Source organism: Pocillopora damicornis, chromosome 8 (genome assembly GCF_964200805.1).
Source record: "Pocillopora damicornis chromosome 8, jaPocDami1.2, whole genome shotgun sequence".
Lineage (NCBI taxonomy): Eukaryota > Metazoa > Cnidaria > Anthozoa > Scleractinia > Pocilloporidae > Pocillopora > Pocillopora damicornis.
Window position 1 is genome coordinate 1,696,091 of NC_142677.1, and position 25,303 is coordinate 1,721,393.

General features: G+C 38.8%; 2 protein-coding genes across 5 annotated transcripts in view; one reads left to right on the plus strand and one right to left on the minus strand.

Moving 5' to 3' along the window:
- Nucleotides 1-10,031, minus strand: part of LOC113682377 (uncharacterized) — a 50,871-nt gene extending 40,840 nt beyond the window's left edge. For all 3 annotated transcript variants that reach the window (XM_089180405.1, XM_089180403.1, XM_089180402.1), the window contains exons 1-8: nucleotides 9,577-10,031; nucleotides 4,250-4,311; nucleotides 3,789-3,884; nucleotides 3,031-3,108; nucleotides 2,466-2,558; nucleotides 1,814-1,914; nucleotides 1,393-1,476; nucleotides 633-748 (exon numbers count right to left, since the gene is read on the minus strand). In XM_089180405.1, coding sequence (XP_089036531.1) covers nucleotides 633-748; nucleotides 1,393-1,476; nucleotides 1,814-1,914; nucleotides 2,466-2,558; nucleotides 3,031-3,108; nucleotides 3,789-3,884; nucleotides 4,250-4,311; nucleotides 9,577-9,658 — 712 coding nt within the window. In that variant the 5' untranslated portion in view covers nucleotides 9,659-10,031. The remainder of the gene's footprint in view (nucleotides 1-632; nucleotides 749-1,392; nucleotides 1,477-1,813; nucleotides 1,915-2,465; nucleotides 2,559-3,030; nucleotides 3,109-3,788; nucleotides 3,885-4,249; nucleotides 4,312-9,576) is intronic.
- LOC113682379 (monocarboxylate transporter 10) lies at nucleotides 97-24,107 on the plus strand. 2 transcript variants are annotated; one of them, XM_089180412.1, is made up of 5 exons: nucleotides 97-199; nucleotides 17,728-18,047; nucleotides 19,994-20,556; nucleotides 21,672-22,041; nucleotides 22,599-24,107. In XM_089180412.1, exons 2-5 carry the CDS (start codon nucleotides 17,840-17,842, stop codon nucleotides 22,877-22,879), a joined length of 1,422 nt encoding a protein of 473 aa, XP_089036538.1. In that variant the 5' UTR covers nucleotides 97-199; nucleotides 17,728-17,839; the 3' UTR covers nucleotides 22,880-24,107. The 2 variants fall into 2 exon arrangements, with proteins under 2 accessions (XP_089036538.1, XP_027055341.2); XM_027199540.2 differs by lacking the exon at nucleotides 97-199 and adding an exon at nucleotides 15,831-15,950.
- The last annotated feature ends 1,196 nt before the right edge of the window (nucleotides 24,108-25,303 follow it).

Sequence of the window (25,303 nt, forward strand, 5' to 3'; positions counted from 1 at the left end):
TCCTGATGCACCCGCGCTGATGATTAAGGCTTAAACAGGAAACCAGCATTTCAAATAATTTCGGAAAGATAGCCGCACCTTAACACAAATTCATTAAGTATTCAGTGGAAAAAAAATCAAATCAGTCCAACTGAAGAGATCTTTAGAATGCGAAAGAAGCTTGAAAAAGCACAGAAGTTCTGCCTCTGACGGAGAAAAAGTAGGTTTCTTTGTTTTTTTTTAACTCATTAGATATTTTTACTACATCAAGTGAGAAAAGCTCTCTAATTGTACACTTAAAATGTCTTGCTGAAAATTGAGACGCACATCACACGCTGACATATAAAGTGAAGGGAAGAGCTGTCGTACATAAGTGTAGTTGTTCTTCAATTCCAAATCGAAATGCTATGATATGGTTATTGCCGGCATACTTTGACGAAAATGTACATCTTATTTAAATGAAGAGTGTAAGAGTTTCAAAATTGAAAAACGGCTGACAACCAAAGGAGGCTTAAAATGTGCTTTATGCGAACAAGAACGGGGCCAAGTGAGGACAGTAAAATTTACAACTTAGTCTTTGATTAAAAATCTGTGAAATTGAAATTGGGCCAAAACAAAAAAACAGGGAGACTTTTAAACTAACATCAACTCACCTGCTGGGTCCAACAGCTTCGGAACTGAAAACTCTTCGTTCGCCACGTTAAACGCGTGATCAAGATTTGTCTTGTTATCATTTTTTAAAAGGCTCTCAAATCGAAACAGCTCTGGCCTGGAAAAAAAAAGAAAATCAAGGAAAAATAAGGAGAAAGGAGTATAAGAAACAGAGAGCTATACAAACATTCTTAGAGTTGTCACAAGGGATTGGACTGCTTTAATTACTGAGGGGCTTTCTGGCTAGAAGGAATACATGTTATGGCGCAGAACCAAGGAAATCGTTTATATTAGACTTTCCGCTTTCTAATTTCAATTTTTTTCTGACTGTTTGGTGATAATATAGGAAGGATGCAAAATACAAAGAAAGGCAACTCCGTGTGGAGGGGTAATAGTGGTCTTTGATAGTAAATTAGTGGGGTGGGGTTAGGAGCCGAATGCTGTATCCAGGCTTCGCTTGCCATTGAAATCAAGATGGCGGTCTCGATTAAACTGTATCCTCGACTCTTACTTCCCTTCACACGGTGATTAACCTCTCAGCCTTTTCAGAAACTTTTATACATATCAAAACCTCATTTCTTCAATTACATTACTGTAAATACATAATTATCCTTCCTCTCGATCAAAAAATCAGGAGACGACACCAGAAGTACTTCTCTAATCTGTGCCGCAATTGCTAATTCAACAAACCTCTCACGGCTCACGGAGAGTTACTAAATAACTGAAAAAAGTAACCACAGAGAAATGACACGGATTACTTACTTGTGAGTATGGATGATGGCGTTGAAAGCTAGACCATCTCTCCAACTTGTTGTGAAGTCTTTCAATTTAACAGAATCCTCGTACCTAACGGGAATTTTTAGAAATCAAAATTCATCAGCAGTAAAGATGATACGAGATGATACTCTACCTCAGAAAAAGAAAGTAGAATAAAAGGAATACCCAGATATTTTAACTATCGAAACAAGAAAATTCAGGAGCAAATGTAGTTTATAACTGACAAAATTTAACGGGTGCGCCTGTTGGAAGTTAGTCTCGGTTGGTGATAATACAAACGGCTACATTTTCCTCCCGTTAGTCACTTTGTGACATTTTATTTGCTCTGATTACATCCGTTTGTTCTTGACCTTCGCTTTTGACCTTTCACCTTGGGTTATCAAATGCACATCATTTTGGGCCTCACCCTTCAAGCGATGTCTTACACCAAGAAAGCAGTTTTTTCTCGACTTGAAAATCTTTGACGCTGGAATCTCCAGAATCATCTCCAGTCATTACGCCTTGCACCTAAGGGGACGTTGAGATATAGTAAAGAAAACAAAATCCACATCAACGTTTGGGTGTTTAGAAACCTTCAAGTAGGTCTCTATTTGTGACATCGAGTTACAGTTGGCCTGAACTTAATTTTTTCAGTTTTTTGCAAAGTTTTTGCAAAGTCACTGGTAACACTTCGGTTCTAAGTCAAAAGGGGAAAATGAGAAACCGTAGCTTACGGCATAGATTGAAAAGACGAATTCAGTACGATAATAACTAAAATCTACTATAACGGATGGGTTTGGAAACTTTTTAGGGTCTAGCAATTTATAGATAGTGAAGGACTCAAACTTTCACTCGTCTGCGATTAACCCTTCAGCTCCCAAGATCGGATTGTTAATTCTCCCTTCCTACACATTTCCTTCTAAATTAGTTACAAGAATTTATTGTTAGATCAACGTAACACCTTCTACCTGATAAGTTTGAGTATTCTCATTACCTGTTTGCTGAATAACATATAGATATTACAAGGATAAATTACATGTCAATCACTTCTAGGAGTTAAAGGATTATGGGTAACATACCTGGAATCGTAAAATAATACTCCATATCAGTCCAAGAATGGTCGTGCTCTTTCCATCGACAATGTCGTAATTGCTGATCCCAACAAGTTTGACCTAAAAATAAATTTCAGGAGAAGGTGAAAATAGCGCCGTCTTCTCAGTTAAAACAAGTTTTGATTGTGTGTTAATAAAAGACAAAATCAATTTCATGTCGAAAGGTTTGCATTTAAATATACCCTGGATCGCTTAACAGAGCAGAAGTTTTGGGTATCTATCAAACGACCTCTTAAAAAGCTAAAAGTGCAGAATCACCACCAACAACAACAGTATATAAAAGAATGAAAAAACCCTCGAACAATGAAGAAAAAGATATTTAGAGGTAGACAATGACCACATTCGTTGCAGTTTGACACAAATTTATGCGTCGATCAATTCGAAGCTTCAGCATCCCTCCCCGGGCAAACCCCGAGAATGGACGACGTTCAAATGCCTGTGGGTTGCCTAACAGTTAAATGCTCGTGGGTTGCCTTGGGGGGCTTGAAGCATCAAATTGATCGACACATTAGTTACAAAAATGCAACCTTACCTTGTTTTTTTCCAACACCTTCAGTGCTGTTGTCACATTGGTGAGTTTATGGAGGCGCATTCGGCCTTTCTCTCTTTTCTGTCGAAAAAACGTTCGCATTTTTTAACGTATCACTAACTTTTTTTTTAGTGGTAGAGAAGCAGGTATGGCAATTATTGTAAGTCTTAAGAAGAGTTTGTAAATTATAAGTCAAAGACAAGTAATTCGCAAACTCTCCGCTGTCCTTACAACCGACATTTTGTTCCGTGGCCTGTGGCATTACATAGAAATAAAAAAGTTCTGAACCCTCCTTCGCGGCTGTTATAAGACGCATTCTTAGCCTACATACGTGACGACACCAAATAGGGGCTGCGAAGCCAGACGACTCAGAATTTTATCGAATCCCAACTGCTATAATAATACTTAATTGTAAATCTAGTACTCATTGATATGCGAGCATTCACTGGTTGAGAATTGTGGTATATTTTGCTATAATCACCTCTCGATAGAAAGGTGAAAGAAAGTTACTATACTGTAGCTCATTAAGATCAGCTACTTGAGATCATGTGCCTTACAGTCCCGTTTCAGTTTGTTAGCATGGTCCTCGGCCAGCAGTGCAATGTTTTAAACTATTAGCAATCCTATATGAAGACAAGCATCAAGTAAGCAACAGAACGTCAACAAAAAAGGTCTCAAAAAATCAAACGGGACAACGGTTTCTGTTGCCAACTGTTAGATACATTCATGACGTCACCAAACGTTACTACAACGAGACTTACCAGTGTTGTTCCCAAGAGGACCTCCAGCAGAGAAAGGAACACATGTCCATCTCGGACTTCCTCGATAAGATCCTTCACCTCTAAAGGTGGCACGGCCTACGAGACATTTGAGAAAAAACGTAATTTTTCGTCAGCAAGACTGTTTTATCAATAACACGTATAACTAAGGAGGTAATGGAATACGATAATATACATGTGATGTAGAAAAAAATGCGCATGTATGTATGCACTGATGCCAAATGAAGAAAAAAGTGCGATTTTTTCAAAGGAAAGCAGCAAGGTTGCTAGGCAATAATTAAAATGGCGGCGACCTTCCCAAAATGCGTTCCTAATTAAACCACACCTTTTTCGATGGCAGAGATAAAAACTTACTGCCTTTTTCTTTTCTTTTTTTTCCCCTAATACGTTTTATTGTAGATAAATAAAGTCAACCAACGACGTCCAATACGCCCTTAGCTTACCATTGCAAGCTTTGAATTGATCCATTTTTGGAAGGTCTTCTTATGAATTTCCTCTCTCTCTCCTAGATATTAAGAAAAACAAAATATCAAGCCAAAGCCACGTGAGCCAACCATTGAGCATTTGAACAGCTCCCTCCACCTTTCTAGCGTTGACGCACATCGTTACAAAACGTCACAAACTGCTCCTTAAGTTTCCGTTTTCTCCCTTGCATGTCTCCTACATTGGCTTTGATATCTGATGAGAATTTTCTGGTAGATCAACACAATAGCGTCGAGAAAAGTTAGCCGTTTGCTTAATGACGTACCATACAAAATTCAAGTTGCTTTGACACTACTTCCTCCCAAACATAGATATCTTCGATCTCCTAGAATAATCTTAAAATCCACGACTAGAATAAGCTACTTTTATTTAAAACTGTAAAAAAAACTACCACTAAAAGATAACTTGGTACAGAAAGTCTGAAAAATTAAGGTCTGACAGGAAACAAAATTCGGGATACAAAACTTTTTCGTCAGAAAGGATCATGACCGAAAAATTACCTCTTCCTACGCAAACCAGATCATCGCCGGCGGATCCGAACATCTTCAATTGATTTTGTTCTTTAGTTTAATCACGTCGTTATGTAGATCATCCGAAAAGAACAATATTGTTTTTCATTCCATGTTGGTCTTAACATCCGTCTTCCGCGATAGGATTTGCAAACAAATAACTTGAGCTGAATTATTTTATTCAATACAGAAAGAACAACACATCCAAGAAAACCAGGTGGTTCTCATCTGTTGCATCAGAAAATGACGATTTCCTGACAATCGCCTCTTACCATTAACGTTTTAACTCAACTGACTGACAATTATTGCAAAGTCAATATTGTTTTAAATCAACTTCACATTACATAAACATGTCTTGAACAAAATACGAAATAATTATTTTAGGTTTAATAAGCCTAGAAACCTACCGGAGTAGGAAGAATTTGTTTTCCGACAGATATATCGTGATAGTAATTGAATAATCACCTAAGTATCTGCGATTTTCATATATCAATTTCTGGAGGATCTAACAAGAATTCGCTCACAAAACTAAACATACGCACTTACAAGCATGCACATTCTGTGGGGTGTAGACTTGAGGCCGAAAAACTGTAATATGACCTACCTTGCTGCATTTTTTTTAGCGCTGTCAGGTTATATCCTGGTTTCAAATTTTAAGTTTTATGCAGTAAAAATAGAACACTACTTAAATATCTTTGCATGTGCCTTCCGCTTCTGGGGTAAGCGACTAATGCATCAGTAAGTTGATATAAAAAGCGACGTGTGATATGTATGATGTAAATTAAGAGATGGAAAACAAAGTTCACGGAATATAGCCTAAATGTACTTCTAGCGTCGCCTTAGTCTTTTTTCATATTCATGCAAAAATTGAAATGTTTGTGGCGCACAATTCCTGCAAATTATCTGTCTTTAAGAACAGAAATTATTTGCTGAATACAATTTGAGAAAATTCATTTAGATTTCGATCGCACAAATATCGTGTGGTGGGTGATAAGGAGAGTTATGTTAAACGATAGGGGGTTAAAATAACTATTTTTGATCCACGTCTGAAACTCAAGGCAAACTTTCGTATAAACCAAACTAATAATTCCTATTACTTTCTCAAGTCTATGCTGCAGAACTCTGGGTTATACTATCACCACATCGACGTTTGATAACGCAATTTCTCGCGGCGTAAAACGTAAATTATGATAAAATATGCAGCGGAAAAGTTTCCCTCTTTCGATGTCTGTCTGTCAAACCAATAGAGAACAAAAATATGCCGCAAGCAAGTTCCAGATTGTTAACGCTAAGCATACAGTAAGAATAACATTTTGCCCAAAAAACAGAATCAGCCGCACGCAACACGGAGTCGAAAACTGCTAAGCAGTAATTAAATGAAAAGGAAAACCTTTTTCAGATGAGGCTGATTACATTCAAATTTTTTTGCAAGTAAAATGATAAAGCGATATATCAGTTTTGACGTGAGAGAGGTAACTTAAGTAAATGCATCTTAATCATCCAAGTCAGTCTTTGTTGATCTGCAATTTTGAATAGTGTAGCAACTATACTACAACTTTGTCGTGATATATTTGTCGACATCTTTACTTTCTATTCTGGTCCCTGGTATCGATGAGAGAGCAGAGCTCTATTTCAGAGGTGTGTTCAAAATCGGCAGCGGCTCAGGTATACTTAAATGAGAGCACTGACGGTAGACTTCAGGGGAACTAGCTAAAGGATGCTGTTTTACAGAATATATTCACAAAAAATTGAGGAAAGGAAAAAATAAGTTTAAATAGTAAATCTAACAGCACCTGGAACTTTTTTTTTTTCAAAGGAAGGATATTCAATTGCTTGCTCCATGTCCATCGATCCTTCACTCAACGAGCTGTGTCTTTTTTCCCACTGAAGTTAATTTTTCATAGTTCCTTATTAGATATTCAGTCTGCAATTCGTCTACAGCTGTAACCGTCTGTTGTTGTAGTTTTCCTCAGACTTTATTGTGGGTTAGTTTTTAACGACAAAATATTCACTCTTAGCCTTTTGCGAAAGCTGGTTATATTTCCTGGTCGGTAACGACACAGGCACACCACAAAAAAGAAAAATAGGTTTTCCTAGCATGAGTCAAACCTACGGTTGTTTCGCGTTCCTATTGGCACTTCAGTTTTTAGCCACAGGAAGCTCCTAGTAACCAGAGTTGGTCATAGCACTTTAGTAAGTCTATATGATTAGGAATATCATTCTATTTTTATTTTGACAAAAAAAAATTAAAAGAAAAGAAAGAAAAAAACGAAAGAAAGCAGTTTACTACATTTTCAACCGTGAAGTATCTGCCTGACGTGCGAGCATTGTGGCTAGCGGAAATATTAATGCTCAGCCAAAGTACGTCATGTATGGGGAATTATTATCTACTCAATAAATATTATGTCCTATACTTTACATACATATAGTAATGTCCATAATAATTCCTCATGCATGACGTACTTACGATGCTTAGATTCCTTACTGACCGGCGATTATCGACTGTTGCAGGCTCAAATATTCGCTGCACAATCAGTTACTTGAAAACTTCTGCGATCAATTATTGATATAAACAAACGAAAATTAAAAACAGCATGATTAATAGCAATTTAAGTTTCATTAAGGACTGTAATTTTAATTGTCTAACGGGTATGGGAGGAGACAATCAAAGAGTCGAGATTCTTATGGCTGCTTGTCAATAATTCATATATAACGTTTAGTAAGAGTGTTCGATAAAAGAAGTCAAATTTCGCATGTTTGAGACACAGAGAGCAAAATTTCTTGGAAAAATATTTGGCTCAGAGAAGAATATTTTGTATTTATGTGAACTACCGAGTATTTCTTTGCAAAATAGGGACTGAAGGTCTTGCAGAGCTTAAATTACAGGAGAAAACTCATCAAGCCGTTTTTATAATCGACGCATTTTGATAAGTACGTGGAGGCCCCCAAAATGAAAAAAAGCTAGAAGAATCGACACTCTTTTATTTCTTTTGTTTTGTTTTGCTGTGTTTTTCCGCAGAAAAGCGTTTCGATGAATAACCTCGTCTTCCGAACTGAACACGGACACAAAATGTGTTTTTTTTTTGAGTGGGGCAAAATCGCAACTTTTTTAAATCAAGAGGCGATACTCGTCTGAAACCACAGAAGTCAATATCATCCTGTTCAAAACTTAAAAAGTAGTTCTCGTGTTGAGTGTATTTTCTACACTAGTTAAACCTTGCCCGAGGGTTTAAACGCATCAAAGTAATTTTCATCAAGTGCCATGTTTTAAAATACAGTTTTGTTGTTCTGCATGTTTACCAGGTAAAACATTTAACAGAGCATACTGTCTCCAAATCTGTTTTTATAACTTAATCACTTGTTTATTTACACAAATGAAGTATAATCGCTTCATCTTTCTGGAAAATTGAATACGTCACCGCTGTCATCCGAAATATTTGTTTTTATTTTTTTCTCAGAGGGTACGATAACAAATCCTGAAATCTGATTGGTTCTTAGCGCGGTCCGTCTTTTCCTATCTCTGCCCGCAGGGTAACATTTCAGTGAGTCGCCGAGTACATCCCTACCTTCGTTACCAATTTTCATAAATTTATCTCGTTTTTCCGGCTGGGCAGTATTTTTAGACAAAGACGTCGGTCACTACCTCGAGCCGATAAATAACTTATTAAACATCTCTTTCACCTCCTTCATATCACTTTGGTTGACAGAAAATAACATTTATCTAAGTACATCAACACAGGCTTGGATTACTTGACGATGATACACAATTCTAACTTTTGCTACCAATTTTGTTATTCATATTTTTGTAAAAATAAAGCTTTTGAGGTTGAGCAATAAAAACATTTTCGTGAAGATTGTCAGTTGGAAAACACCGTACGGGTGGCCGATCATCTCGAAAACAGCCGAGTAAGGGTTGTCTGGCTAAGAAATGTTACTTGAAGGTCAAATTTCCCTTTTAAAATAAGATCTGTGTCTGAAAGCGCCAAGAGTTTGCAAGGAAACCATTCAGTTGTCTCCAGGGAGTCAAAATATGAAAACAACTGATTCGATAAGATAAAGAACCCTTTTGAGCTGGCATCACCGAGCAACTGTCACCGCCAATTCTGTTTCGTCATCAGTGAAGAACGAGAAGCATTCAACTTCGAAACAAGGAAATGTTAACAGTTGATTTACTTGCGAGAATGCAGCAAGCAGGAGATAATTCTCAACGTGTTGCTCTTTCAAGGAAAAGTGTACACAGCATAAAAATTATCAAGTTTCGATGATCTTCTCTTCAATTTCCAAGGGAATATTGCTGACAAGGCACTTAACACTTGGTGCTTCAGAACACTACAATTAATTTACCAACAAAACTATGTAAATTATTTCACAATCTGCGACTTTTACGATTATTAGTTAATACCACAGGGGAAATCTCGGTTCGAACGATTCATACTCGAACTATCGATCAGTAGTAGCCGACGCCTTGAAGCTACGGCTTAATAAAGTTAATTTCATATCTAGACGTTTGACCTTACAAGAGTTGACGACAAATGACAAAATTTGGACCAAACACGAATTAATATCGTGTACATAAGAAAAACATTCCGATAGGAGCTGCAGTAACTCTTACTTTAAAAAGCTTCACAGCAGTTTACTCGCTCGTTAGGCAGATAAATTTGGGGTACCGCATATGAAACAGCATTTAAATGAAACATACATACAAATGTTTGTTCAATTACTTAAAGGCGCAATCAGCGAACACGTAACAACATTTAAAACAGCACAACTTTAAATACCTGACCGCTCTCGAATGGTTTGTGTGAAAATAGCTGACTCTCGGGTCTCGCTTTGCCTCCGAAGCGACTCGTTCGCCGCCATCTTTGCGAAGTCCTCGACAAGTGTAGAATTTTGCAGTATCCAAAATTAAAGAAACCTGCCTGCAAAGTCTATTGATTCTTCACAGATTTGCGTGGATTCCTCGAATACTAGAAATATGTAAATTTTGCATTTGAAAGGCGCCCTACGAGTTTAGCAAATATGTTTGAATAACAAAAGCGTTAAAACAAAAATAAACAAAAGAAAATCAAAGGCGGGAAACGCGTCACTAAACAAGGACAAATAACAAATTCCCAAACGTCTTGGACACGTCATCTTTGAATGTCATTGAACAACCTGGAATGCAATCAAAGTCAATTGTGCTGATTAAAACCTGAAATAGAAAGATACTCAAAATGTGACATACTTATGGCGCGTTGCTTCATCCCAATGGCGAGAATTTAAATTAGAATAACACTCATAGTTTGGGTTGTGTGACAGACATCACGCAATCTCACACAGGTTGCGCTAACTGACAGTTCGAAACCGACGTTTCCGATGAAAACAAGAAAACACACCAAATGCTTCAGTTTTGTCCTTTAGGACGCGAGAGAGCAAGATAGTGAGTCTGAGTCCAGTAAGCTTCTTTGAACACAAACTTTAATCACTTGAGAGGCAGGTTACCTTTAGAGCTAACGAAACAACAACAACGCGATAGCGACTCTCTTATATAAAAAATGTTTTTTTCCGTGTAACCCGAGAACTGACACGTGAGTAGTCCGAAGTGATTACATAACCAGTCCAGAAAGTTACATAACAGTTGAGAGTTACATAAGAAAGAAAAAGCAAACGTTGATGTCCGGAAGGTTTTTTTTGCATATCATAACATCTTTCCCTTTTTCCTATTTTTTTCTTTTTTTTTTTTTTAACTATAACTCAATGTCAAACTTTTTAGGTGGCTTGATCAATCGTCCATGTCGTGTCCGTATTTCAGTTGTAGTAGCTTCGTGAGGTGGTCTTGCACTCAGCTCTGTTTGAGGTGTTGGGGGTAGTTGAGATCTTGGAGGGGACATGGATGTTCCTACTTGAGAACTTGCTGGAGGGGGTTGGTCCTGTTCCTGCAGATTGTCTGGAACGGTCAGGTCATCTTCGTCCATTTTGAAGGGGGTTTCTTGAAGTGGTTCCATGGTAGAACGCAACTGCTTGCGATTACGCCTGTAGGATCTACCATTGACTTCAACCTTGTAACTGCGAGATGCCACTTTAGAAGAAACAACTGCCTTTGACCACTTTGTTTCTCCAGGCATCTTCATGCGCACTATGTCACCTGATTTGAGTTCTGAGAGTTGTTTAGCATGTTGGTCGAAATGTTTCGCTTGCTTGACACGATCCCTTTTGAGAAGATCACTAACTGTTTGGTCAGTCTTGAGTAAAGACTCTGAGAAGGGTAGAAGTGTCTTAGTTCGGCGACCAAAAAGTCGTTGGCACGGAGACATACCTGTCGCAGCAGTGGGGGTGTTGTGGTGATCCAATAAACCAAGATATGGATCGGATTGAGACAGAAGAGCTTTCTTCATTAAAGTCTTGCAGGTTTTGACTGCGCTTTCGGCCATCCCATTAGCTTGTGGATAGTGTGGTGAGGTGGTGATATGAGTGAACTTCCACGTTACTGCAAATCTTCGGAACTCTGAGGATGAGTACTGAGGACCGTTGTCAGAAACTACGTAATCGGGTACCCCATGTCGCGAAAAATGCATCTTCAGCTTGTGAACGACTGTCTGGGACGTAGTATCGGCAAGATGATCCAGCTCGATAAAGTTGCTGTAGTAATCAACTAATACGAGGTAGTTTCGGTTCTCGAAGGTAAACAAATCTGTTCCAACTCGTTGCCATGGCCTGTCAGGAACTGGGTGAGGCTGAAGAGGTTCACTGGCTTGTTCAGGTCTCACACTTTGGCATATAGAGCATTTATCAATACGATTCTTGAGTTGTGCAGACATTCCTGGCCAGAAGAAAACCTCTCTGGCCCTTCGAAGGCATGCTTGGAGTCCCTGATGGGACTTGTGTGTTTCCTCTATCATGTCACGGCGAAGGCTCTCTGGGACAACGATCTTCGTTCCTTTGAAAACTAGGCCATCTTGGAGCGTCATTTCATCTCGGTATTTGAAGAAAAGCTGTGCGCTTGTAGGTACCATGGAAGTTTTTGTAGGCCAGCCAGCGCGTATGACTTGTGACAACGCTAGTAAAGATTCATCCTTGGCCGTTTCCACTTGAAACTTGGCAAGTGTCGACTCTGATATCGATAAGTCTTCAACAAAGTTGACAGTTTCTAGATCTTTATAGCAGGATGAGGTGCTAGCATTTGGTACCTTTGACTGCTTAGGTAGAACGCGAGAAAGTGCGTCAGCGATGTACATCTCTTTGCCTGGCTTGTAAGTGAGATTCAGGTCAAATCTTTGAAGACGTAGCATCATACGCTGTAATCTCTTAGAAGCTGTATTGATTGGCTTCTTCTGTATAGCAATCAGTGGCTTGTGATCTGTTTCGACTGTGACGTGCTTGCCATAAATGTAATGCTCGAAGTGCTCACAAGAGAATACAACAGCTAAGAGCTCCTTCTCAATCTGTGCGTAATTTTGCTCTGTCGACGTCAGTGCCCTGTTGGCGTAGTGAACTGGCTGTCCTTCCTGAAGTAGAGTTGCGCCAATGCCATACTGTGAGGCATCGCACTGTATAGTGACATTCTTACTCACGTCAAAGTACTGTAGGACTGGGGCTTTAGTGATGAGCTCTTTTATCTCCTTAAAGGCTTTATCTTGGGGGTGTTGCCAATGCCATTCTATTTCCTTCTTTTCCAACTGTCTTAAGGGCTGTGATGCTGTAGACAGATGTTGGCAGAATTTCGCCAGATACTGCACCATTCCCAGAAACGTTCTGAGTTCAGCGAGATTGGTAGGCACCGGATAGTCCACTATAGCTTGTACCTTTAACGGGTCAGGTTTTAGACCTTCCGCTGTAAGGAGGTGTCCTATGAAAGGAACTTGTGACTGTCGAAGTTTCAACTTCTCGCTGTTGAGAGTGAGGTTTCTTTCTCTTGCGCGACTGAGGAAAGCCTTGAGATTCTGATCATGGTTGGCAATTGCAGCTTCATTAGAGTCTCCAAAACCGCAAACTAGGAAATCATCGGCGATGACTTCAACACCTGCGAGTCCTTCTACTAGCTCGTGCATTCGTTGTTGCCATACTTCTGGGGCTGAGTTTATTCCGAATGGCATTCTGAGCCATCGATAGCGACCAAAAGGTGTGTTCATGGTTGTCAAGTAACTACTCTTTCCATCAAGTTGTACCTGCCAGAATCCACATTTGGCATCTAACACGCTAAAGACTTTAGCACCACTAAGGCGAGTTGCTACTTCCTCAATAGTTGGAAGTGGATAATGTGAACGTTTCACTGCGCGGTTGAGATCTCGAGGATCCAGACATACTCGTATTTTCCCGTTAGATTTCTTCACTATGACAAGGCTAGAGACCCATGATGTCGGTTCAACTACCTTGGCGAGGATACCACTCTTCACCATGTTATCCAGCTCTAACTTGAGGGTATCTCGAAGTGGGACTGGCACTTTACGAGGGGGATGTACCACCGGGCGGAAACCTTCGTCCACTTGAATGGAGTAGGTTCCTTCAAGGCAGCCAATTCCAGTGAAGATATCGGTAAATTCATATAGGATAGGATCACTTCTAACATTTGACGAGACGTCAATTCTTTCGTCGTGAATCGCATTTACGTCAGCATCCAAGATTTTGACCAGGTTCATCTTTTCACACGTCGTTCGACAGAGGAGGGGTGTCAAATCTTGCTTCACAATGTGATAAAGAACTCCATATTTTCTTCCTTTCCGTTCAGTTAGTAGGCGGATTTGACCAAGTGGCCAGACTACAGTCTTGTTGTGCATGATGAGCCTTGTAAACGACTGTTCAAGGTTTGTACACTGTTTGTCTCCTGTAGCCCGGATGTAGGCACTTTTGGGGAGAATATTACATGAAGCACCTGTATCAATCTGAAGTTGTACTTGGGCATTATTGTTAAGGCACGCCGTTACATAAGCTGATGTGGGGGAGGGTTTGTGGCTGTAGATTTCACAATCTTGTACGTGATTGACAGAGCGAGAGTGGCATTTTTTTGCAAAGTGTCCGTCTCTGCCACATTTGGTGCATTTCTTGCCAACTGCTGGACAAGCTGACTTTTTCATCTCGTGAACAGTACCACAAAACTTGCATTCTCGTGTGTATACATTGTCGGGGTTACCAGAACTTTTCCCTCTTGACTTCCACGGAGGAGTCCGCTTCTTACCTGAAGTGTGTTTATGCGGTGTTGTATCCTCAGTCTGGGTCTTAGGCGGTTTCGTTTTCTTGGCTTTTACCCTATTCACATTGGCTTCTTCAGTTGTCATGTCTAAAGCGCGTATATCAGTTAGCTCTTGTGTTCGCAGGATATCCAACGCGTTATCCAAAGTGAGATCTTTCTTCTCTAAAAGTTTCTTGCGTGACCGATCATTCTTGACTCCAAGGATGAGGCGGTCTCTTATCAAGCTGTCTCTTAGGGTTAGGAACCCACAGTGTTCAGAAAGGCGCATCAGTGCTGTGCAATATTGATCGACACTTTCTCCTGGTTCTTGCTCTCTCTTGTTGAAGAGGTACCGTTCATACGTCTGATTTCGCTGCGGCAAACAACGAGATTCAAATTTAGCCAGGACGTCATCAATATTGTCAGCGCTTTCGTCTTCAGCGAAGGTAAAGGTGTCAAACAATTGGACTCCTTCTCTTCCAACGATGTTAAGAAAATGAGCAACACGGACTGGGCCGTCCTTTTGACTTATCCCAGCCGCCCGTTCATAGATTTGCCATGCTCTCTTAAAGTGTAACCAGTTATCGCCTCTACGTGACCTGTCTTCGAGATTAAGAGGATCTGGAGGTTTGGCTAGCGGTACTGTGGTGGTATAGATCGGTGCAGCAGCCGATGAACCAGAAGGTTGCTGACTAGCAGAGGTCGAGGTCATGACCAATATAAAATAAACTTCCACCAACAACAACAAAGCTCGTGAAACGTGATCAAACTCCTGACACCAAGTTTTGTCCTTTAGGACGCGAGAGAGCAAGATAGTGAGTCTGAGTCCAGTAAGCTTCTTTGAACACAAACTTTAATCACTTGAGAGGCAGGTTACCTTTAGAGCTAACGAAACAACAACAACGCGATAGCGACTCTCTTATATAAAAAATGTTTTTTTCCGTGTAACCCGAGAACTGACACGTGAGTAGTCCGAAGTGATTACATAACCAGTCCAGAAAGTTACATAACAGTTGAGAGTTACATAAGAAAGAAAAAGCAAACGTTGATGTCCGGAAGGTTTTTTTTGCATATCATAACAGCTTCCTTTACATTTCGCAACAAATGGCCGAAAAATACATTAAAATGATGCCTTTGTTTTTAATTTATCTCCAGCGAAAGCCAGGACATAAATGCACTTTATTTTATCCTGTATCCAGTGTTCCTTCCGGACGCGAGAGACTTTCCTTCCTGTTCTTCAGATAATTATTATGGCCAATGATACAGGTTCACACCACTTAATTGTGGACAAGCGATATCGATGAAATATTTCGACTCTGTGCATTTAGTAAATATTAATAAATAAACTTTGATCTCTGGTAAAAACGTACAAACAAAATATATTAAAGTTCACACGGCAACCAGGTGGACAATCAGACATAGTTTGATGCTACTCTTGTTTGCAGATTGAATGAACAACGTACAAACAAGTCCCCCTCCCACCCCCAATAAAAAACGCATATACACTTTCCCCATTCTCACCCACACCTCTTGGTGACAAGGCTTTTTTGTAACATGCAACTATCTTTAGAACGAGATGCTAAGCTAACTGTCCCGTTAAAAATAACAAAACAAAGAAAAATGAGTCATCACATTTACGAGAAATAATGGGAAATTTTTCAGAAATTCAAAGTTCTTCCTTCTAATTTTTACAAAAGAAAAACTGATCTTGATATAGTCACAAGTTTAAAAGCTAGATATTTCCTATCCGAGGAGAAAAAATATATTTCATATAAGTCTAGATATTTTCGTCTGTTCACGGGCAAGAAGCTAGCTATGTTAGGTCTGTTATTCAGAATCCAAGAGTTCATTCCTTTTATTTTTCCACCAAGCGTTACTATTGCGTCATCTGTCTCCAATGTCACTCTGCCAAAACTACGTAGCATTACAATATTTTTTCCTCGTGGACAGTCTCAGATTATCTACGAATTTTTTCAGCCGCTTTCGGACATCGAACAAGTCACCAAGGTAAGAGTGACTTAATCGTATGAAGTATGTTGGAAATATTCAAGAGAGTTAGCCTGAAGAAGTCTGGTCAAAATCTTTGCGCCTCCGGCCTAGCGAGACGCCTTGAAATAACAATAACATAATTTTTTCAAGGAGCTGCGGGCGAACATCTGAGATTTTCCAACAGAGACAAAATATTGCCAACAAAAACGATATCATAATACGTTTATTATAGAGCTTTCTTTAAAGAAAGAAGTCTGTATTTAATTGAATGTTATTCTTAAGGAATTATATCACGATTTAACGAGAATCCAGTTTTAAACAACTAAAATTCTGAGACGTGTATTGCACAAGTTCAGTTTTCAGAAGGAATCGCATTGATTAAGCTCTCGTAAGGTTTCAGGAGTGAAAATTGGATTTTAACGTGAGAGGACAGCATACAATTTAGGTCTGAAGACTGAAACTTTTTTCACACCGGTCCTATTTCAATAACAGCTCGCCACATCTTAAGTATGTCAGTCTCACTTGAGAGTTAATCTGTTAACATACGTTTTCCTTTGGCTGGTTTGAACCTAATTAAACCCACCAGTTTAGGAAGCCTTTTCGTTTCGGTTTCGGTACAAGATATATTTTTAAAATATATTTTTTTCAAAGACATTTCATGCAGCGACTGAAAGCACACTTTTCACCTGCTTCTGTTTGTCAAATATAGATAACACTTCATAATTTCTGTGCAAAAAAAAAAAAACTAAAACCGTGCGTTTTTGCGTGAATTTTCCCAAAATGATTTATCGTAGTATAGGTACTCACTGAACAATGGAGAAGAAAGGTTTTGTACAGAAATTCATTGATAATGCTAAAGGAAGTCTTATTCATATTCAAAAATTTAAATTTTAACAATTGTTCAGGAAAATAAGTTTCCCCTTATAACAGACACTGAGCAACATGAAACTTTATCCTCGCCAAAGCAGCAAAAAAGTTAAAGAGCAGTCACATGTAAATGCAAAGTTTTGCTATACATTGCCACCTTAATCTCTAAGCAATATATGCGGCAGCTGCTGTTAGCTAAAGTTTTCACCTTCTGTGAAGCCAAAGGAGCCATTTGATTCATTTGGATAATTGAATTTTCTCAGAGAGCATAATTTCCTGTTAGCCTTCAGATGCAATCAATATGTCACTGCACACAAAAGTTATTTTGATTATGTATTTCTACCTTGCAAAATTCTCATGCAAATTTTGCAAGAAGAAATATGAAAAATTAAGTCAAGGTTTTTTTTTTCTCCTTTAAATGGCTTTTGAGATGTGCAAATTAATTGAATGTTTCTGAACATGATGATGCTGTGCATGAACTCCACTGTTAAAGGTAAATTTAAGGCTCTAGAATTGAAAATTATTATCCTTGGATAAAATTCTGACATAAGCTCACCAAGAGCAGAAGTGATTCAACCATGTCAAGGTGACTCACTTGAAAATTTAAGCTTAATTGCTTTATCTTTCACCTCAATTTTGTCTTTTCCTTCTCAGATTTAATGGATGCATTAGTGATTTTCAAGGTCAAGGGTTTGATCACCCAATAGGGCAGGAAAATATTATTACTACCTTTAGAGAGCAGAAACACAAATAAGTTTGAATATACCTTGGAGTAGTGTTACTCAAAATTTGAATGTGGTTGACATTGTTTTCCACTGAATGCATGTGATGATCTGGTTGCTGCTGTTAATGAGTAACTTCTGCTTACTTATTACATATAAATTTAAGATGACAAAAACTGTACTTAAGCTTGATGTTTCTTTTGTAGCTATCACACCATTTTGATGGGTACAAGACAGATTCTTCTAAACTTGCTTTTACGGATCTAAACCATGGCTTCCATTTTCCAATAAAAAAGAAACAGTGTAGATAGGTTTAAAATGGAGGATAAAGAGCAAATCCTTGATGAAGACAATGATACTGTGGAATCAGAACAGGAGCAGAATGAAAAGCCTGATGGAGGGTGGGGTTGGGTGGTTTGCTGTGGTACTTTCAGTGTCAACTTTATAGTGTTTGGTATTCATAACTCATTTGGTGTTGTGTACGAGTATTTGGTAGATGAACAACACATGGGAGAAGCTGAGACAGGTAAGAACAATAACTAGCTGGTAAACCTGCATGTGAGGTCTGCACTGTAAATTATAGACTGAGTTTTATCCATGTTCATGTTTGTGCCTTAAATCTAAGAGGGGAACACAATGTTGCATAACTTGTAGTACAGATCATAAAGACAAGGTTAGGGAGGTCTTGAATTTCCTTCTTCTCACATAGAGTTGCTTGGAGTGTCGAGTGATGTAGAACAAGTCAGATCCAAATCATTGTCCAGTTTTATTATGATTTTCTTAATCCTTATACTCCAATGAGTGACCAAGACAGATCTTCTCCTTTCAATATGAATACAATATCAAGCAGACAATTAATGGTAATATGGAAAATTGTCGTTAAGGGGATTGATTTTTTTTTTTTCAATCGCTTTCACCATGATGGCGCAAAACACATAACAGAGTAAGGCTCCAAATTAAGTGTGCTCTTATGAGAGGTACTGTGAGAATGAAATGGCCTGCCCAAGAACGCAATGTATTGTCCAAGCCAGGTCTTGAACCCAGGCCTCTCAACCCAGAGTCCAGTACATTGACTACTGGACCTCCCATAAGGAGGGTTGATCAACTTGAAATCCTCCAGATGAAAGGAAAGTCTTCAATTTATCAATTTTATCAAACTGCATTGTTCACTGTGACAGGATTCATCTCAGTCTATAAATTTTGTCTCCACTACACAACAAATAACACAGTAGTGTACACCAAATAAGTTTATTTAGGAAAGCCTGCCGAGAACCAACCCGAGGCATATATAGCCCGGGGAATGCATACATACATATCTTCGCAACTGATATACCATATACAATCCTGATATACAGTCAATTCCTTAGACATTAAAAAAAGGTATACATTACTAACATGCAAACTTCACCAAGTCTGGATTAACAGAGATGGGCAACCGCTTACAAGGACATAACTACGGTTATACAGAGGCCAGAAAAAACCTGCCAGAAAAAACCCCTTTGGGGAAAAACATGACAGGAAATCTGGGTAGGAACCATGGCCCAAACTCAGAGCAGTTGGCAGCCCATCCTACGAGGCTTCACAGCTAAAGAAAATATGTTTTCAAACTAAAATAAATTTGTCATCAGCCAGAGGTGAACGGTTGGTTCTGAGGCCTAGATGGACATCACGTGCTATACTTTCCCTTATATACCACTGCATCATTACCCATGATGCTCGGGCCTAAGGCCCAGGCCTTGTCGTATCTCGTGCCGACAAAATATCTATTTCTGCCTTATTCACAGACTCATTCGTCAGAAATACCATTTTTTTCTTCCAATGGTCTAATTTGGCATAGTTTTTAACTTACCGCGTGGGTTTAATATTTTATTGTCAAGTTTCTTAACCCTTTCACTCCCAAGATCTCATTAGTAATTCTCCTTACTGTCTGCCATACAGTTCTAGTGATGTTTGGTTGGAGAATTTGGTATTGGATCAACTTACATTCCCTTAATTTCTATTTTTCTTTGTTCTCATCACTTGTCTGCTTGATATTGTATTGATAATGTAAAGAGAAATTCTGTCTTGGTCACTCATGGGAGTTAAAGGGTTAGTTTAATTTGGGATGAATTTATTAAGTATTTAAAACCTTAATGATTTGCTAGTGTTGATATATTTACCAGATATGGCCACTTATACAATTAAAATGATATGTTTTATTGTTTGGTTTAAATTCAGGTTAGCAGAGTAACATTTCTTGGGCCATAGATTGATGGCATGTTAAGTTAACTGCTCTGAAAACATTACCTGTAGTTTTCCAGTGGAACTGATCTTTTCTGCATATAATTTACATTGAAACTACTCAGGTTGTACATCATTTAGCAGCAGCCATTAGGTAACATTTTAGGACACTTTCATGATACGGTGTGTTTATTCAGAAATGTAACCGCTGACATGGTAGCATTGCTTTTTCTGTTCCTTCTTTCTCCTTAGCCTGGGTTGGTGCAATGGCCGGTTCCCTCAACTTCTTATGTGGTCCGCTGACCAGTATTTTGTGTGATCGCTTTGGATGTCGTCGAGTAGCGTTTGTTGGCGCCCTTCTATCTGTAACTGGACTTTTTCTTACGTCGCTTGTGACTCGCTTGCATTACATGTACCTTACCTATGGACTTCTTTGGGGGGTGGGGTCGAGTTTTTCCTTTGTACCTTCCATCGTGATGTTAGGAGAATACTTTGATAAGAGACTGGCACTAGCGAATGGATTAGGTACCAGCGGAAGTGGAGTGGGTTCATTGGTCGCCTCGCCTGCCATCAATTACTTACTCTGGGTCGTCGGATGGAGTAACTCTCTGCGTATACTTAGTGGAGTCGCAGCGTTTCTTGTTGTGGCGTGCTTTCTCTATAAACCGCTGAAAAAAAGACAGCGTGACAGAGCCGTGACAAAACAGTGTAGCCAGTTGTGTGACGTTTCAATTTGGAGGAACCGGGCTTACGTAGCCTGGGTACTAACAGTAGCGTTATTTCAGTTCGGATATCCGGTCCCTTTCGTCCATTTGGTAAGTTAGGAGACCTTCATGCGCTGTTTGTGGCGTAGTACCTCGGTGACTATAAAAGGAACTTACTGTTAGTAATTATTTGGTAACGTAAAGATTCTTTCGCAGTTTGCGCGCAAGGTATAGGAAAACATTGCATGGCACACAGAAAAGAAAAAAAGAAAATCCAAGCGGAAAAAAAACAAACAAAAAATAATTATAATTGAGCAATTTAAGAGAACCAAAGTTAGGTTGCGCAACGAAGTGTCATCTTCACTGAATCTTTCTTCTACTATCGACGATTGAGGAAGATTGTAAGCAGCGTTGTGAACATTGTAAAAGTTACCAATGGCGTAGGTCCATTTTCTGCATATAAACCCACACAAAACCCAAATTAAAACTCCTTCAATCGCTCTGACGAAGGGCTAATGCTCAAAACGACAGCCTTTAAAATCTTTACGGTGACCAATTTGCATTATCAACTCTGTTGACAACACTAAATTACCCTGTTACATTTACTATTTCCTTTGCTCTTGGCGTTCTCTTCTTCATCTGACGCTCAAAAGAAAAGAAAAAAAAAACCAGCTGCACTTAAAACATCCTCCAACGTGGTCTGGAAAAAAGAGTTTTCTTAATAATTGGCACAAATGATTAGGACAAGCTTCAAAATTGCAACACAATGACTGATTTAATTCTTCGCTCCTTTACTCACTCGTTTATTCTTTTGTTGCAGTATTATTCGATGCTTATTTGAAGGCTGTCATTCGCGAGTAAATCATATCTTGGCTTATTATTTTTTTACTTTCAGTTCTCTTTAAATTTTCCAGAAAACATGACAAAAGCATAATTTAATCTTAAAGCGATGGAGCAAATTTGACATTCAAGTCACAGAAATAACGCCAAATCACAAGAAATGTGCATAGAAAATCATTGACAAACACTGTACGACAGCAGCTCATTTGTGGCTCATACTTTGAAAAAAATTCTGAGTTAGCGCTCTATTAAAGGTGGATATGGCGTTTACTGGTCAATATTTTGCTTCATAGTGCATCACTGTTTGATGGTTGGCTCTCTCTCAACCTTACACAGAAGCTTGCTTTAGTCATGTCAATAAGTGTTGTTTACTAATCTTCCTTTAGGTGAAATACGCCAATGATCTTGGTATCCCGACATCCAAAGGAGCATGGCTGGTCGGTTTCCTTTCGATCATGTCTACTGTGGGGCGTGTGATATTCGGGAAGATCTGTGAACTACGATGGGTCAACAAAGTTTACGTCTATCAGTTTTCAGTGTTTATCATAGGAATTAGCACGATGATCTGTCCAATCACAGAAGGCTACGCGGGTCTCTTGACTTACTCTCTTGTGTTTGGTTTTTTCGATGGATGCTTTGTAGGGCAAGTGGCTGTAATCACTGGAGAAATTGCTGGAAAGAACAGGCTCTCACAAGCAGTGGGAAATATGTTTGGGGTGTTGGCCATCCCCATGAGTTTTGGACCACCGGTCGCTGGTAAGAAGAGAATTATGTGGCACATTTTGAAAATTTCTGCCTGTTAAGCTTAAAACAAACGAACGGGGGAAAAATAAATTATTAAAATACTTCTAATTTCTTCAGCTGATTTTTCAAACTTTTGTCGTTCTCTTGCTCTCTATCAAGACAGCATAGTTTATTTTCAAGGGGATAAATAGGTTTTGGGCCCAACTCAAGTCAATTAAGCCCGAGCCGCTAGGCGAAGGTTAAAATGACTTGGAAAAGGGTACAAGACATATTTATGCTCGAGAACATAAATTGTATTACAATTATTATCACTTTGAGAGGGCATCGAGAAAATAAAAACAGAAGAAAAAAAATGACCAAACGAAAAACAGCCTAAATGATCACGCGAGCGTACGAGGGGGCTACCATACAATTCAACCTTTTAATCTCCATTTCGGCCCACAAAGTGCGCCACAGTGCTTAACAAAGTGATGATGATAAAAAAAAATGCATTTTTTTTCTTTCCAAAGGACCCAAACATGTAAGATATATGTAAGAATCTGGGCCTATATTTTTTCCTCTACATACAGGCTGGCTTTACGAAGCTACAGGTTCTTACCACCAGGCATTCTTTGTGTGTGGAAGTGTGGGCATCATGGCTTCTCTGTTTGTCTTTGTTGTGTCTCGTTTGCATCGAAATCAAAGACAATATTACATCTCCAGCAGGAGAGGAAGCAAAAATACGGACTCAAACAAAGACTGTAGGTATGAAGCGAGTTTGGAAACTGAAAGTGAAATGTCTAACATGATAAGGGGAGAGACGACATCTCGTGAAGTCCTCATCGTCGCAGATAAAGAAACTGTTCTGTAGTTGCTTGTTTGTGCGTCACGCAACTTCTTGAGTACCTTGCGTGACCATGTTGTAGGTTTAGTTTTTTTTTTTTTTTTTAATGACTACAGGGCGTTTCGATCGTGTGTCGTTAAACGAAAACCAAAGTTATCACAACAGCCAATTAGAAAAAAAGGAAAATATCTCAAGGAGCCAATAAGGACATACAATATCAGGAGCAAACTGCTTGAAGCGCGGGAAAACAGGCATTTTTTAAATTCATTTTGCCGGTGTAATGTCGTAGAAGTTTTCTTCTCCTTCTTCCCACGTGAAATTGGTATAACTTTCCTCAAAGAAAATAAGTTTACCCGAACTTAAAGCAGTGGTGTATAGATATATATGACCTTCAGGCTAATGAGGAAGTTTGGATTCTGAGCATTTTCTTAAGGTGTTATTTAACTTTTCTTACGTGTGACGTGGATCGTGGATCATATCACCACATAAGATCTTTGCTGTGAAATTATATATTTACATATATATATATAGGTTGGGTTTGTGTGTGTGTGTGTATATATATTTTTAATTGGAATTAATGTGAGCGATTACGCATTTTTAAGGGAGCCTTCGGTAGCTTCCTTTTCTGATCGTTGTTTTTCTGTTTTGTTTTTTCGCGTCGTCAAATTTAAGCGTGGGTTTTATGTATGTTGAGTGCACACTTTCTCTGAAAATATTTAACGCGGAAAAGCCTGTTTTACTATGGGTTACTTGTGCAAACATTTCTGGAAATTTTTTAAGTACTGTGGAGAAACGCTTGATAAACTCTTGCGAGAGGAACAGAACTAGGAAATTATAACGAAATAATTATTTATGCAGACATTATTTACATTTCTATCTACAAGTCGCTTATTTAAATAAACGCCAGTGTTCTATGTGTTTCTCAAGCAAAGGGTTGTGGAAATATTTTACTTACTGTGAGAGAATGTTTTTTATTTTAAATTATTTCAAAATTAATATAAAAATTTCGACAGAGTGTAAATACGAAATTATACTTTACGAGAAAAGTTGTTTCTTGAAATGTTATTCACATTTCTAGCCACAGGTCGCGTATCTATTTGCACTTCAATTGTATTTAAATGTGAGAAAAAATAGGGTGTACTTCAGATAATTTATTTTTGGAAGAGGCTATTTATTGCTATCAAGCAATCATTATTTAATTAAACTGATATGAAATAAAGCTTCAGTTCTATGCAGGGAATTGTTTATTGCCAGATCTTGTTGTATTGTTGTTGTTGTTGTTGTTGTTGTTTGTTTGTTTGTTTGTCTGTTTGTTCTGTTTTTGATCAGTGAGAAAAAAAGAGAGCAGGGAAGGGGATGTAGAGCTAGGGGCCCGCGGTCAGTTACTGTATGCGGTAGAATCTGGGTACGAGATTAAGGGGCCGTGTCTGCGTTTGAAGAAGAAATAACTACTTGCGAGGAGGAATCTTGTATTCTAGCAAATGACCAAAGTAAAACGAAAGCTCGCACCCATTCACCCTTGGATAGTGCTGACAAGGTTATGTAATTAAGGCCCAGTTCAGACGTAGTACCTCTGTTAGCCGATCGAAGTTGCTGCAATCAGGTTCGACTTAAACACAGCAGAAACACGACTCTGATTAAGACATCGGGCTAAAGTCATACGGAATTCAGCATTTAATGAAGCAAAATAACAATTTAGTCTTGTAACTTCCCGCAAGAACGCAATCCCGCCAAAATACATCAGCATAATTTGTGAATATTTTTTAGCTCGGCGGAGGCACGGCTTGAACCGCGCCAGAGTCATTTAGCAGGGCAGGGCTTGTAGCACCTAATTTCTTGTCGAACTTGTTAAAAAAATTTACTTCAGACACCTTGCTTCTGTCGTGCTTTACTCGAACTTAGTTTCTGAATTGACTTCGACTCAGCAGGAGCACGAAATCTGAACTGGGCCTAATTCATGGGACGGTTTTCAGTTCCACTGTCATTTTCAAAGCAAGGTATAGCAGTCTATGTCAGTGTTCATAATCCATCAAATAATTTTTCCCTGACAAGATGAGTCTAAACGCATCGCGTGATCTAATATACCCCAGGAAGAGATTATAATCTCATACCACCAATTAAAACTGGAGACTATCCCCGTGATAAACCTCAAATGTTATTCTCCGATTTTCGAACATTTCGTCTTCCACAACGAAAGTGTTGCTTTAAATTCAATTCAAGATGATAGATCATTTATCCATTGCTACAGAAGAAGGGACCCCGGACCGGAGAAAACTGAAAAGTAAACAGCCCACGCAGCAAAATGAAAGCTGTTCGTAAGCATTTTGCCTGCGCGTTGAAAGATAATAAATATTATAGCCTCGAGTTGGCGCGAGAATAATCATGCATATTTTTCATTGGACATGATCTGTTCTTCAACCTCACAGATTTCCAAGAGCTTCGCTCTCTGAA

Excerpts from the sequence above, each read along its gene's own strand:
- LOC113682379 (XM_089180412.1), top strand. The coding sequence starts at position 17,840 with ATGGAGGATAAAGAGCAAATCCTTGATGAAGACAATGATACTGTGGAA. Across the intron at positions 18,048-19,993 it reads CATGGGAGAAGCTGAGACAG|CCTGGGTTGGTGCAATGGCC; the intron begins GTAAGAACAATA and ends CTTTCTCCTTAG. Across the intron at positions 20,557-21,671 it reads CGGTCCCTTTCGTCCATTTG|GTGAAATACGCCAATGATCT; the intron begins GTAAGTTAGGAG and ends ATCTTCCTTTAG.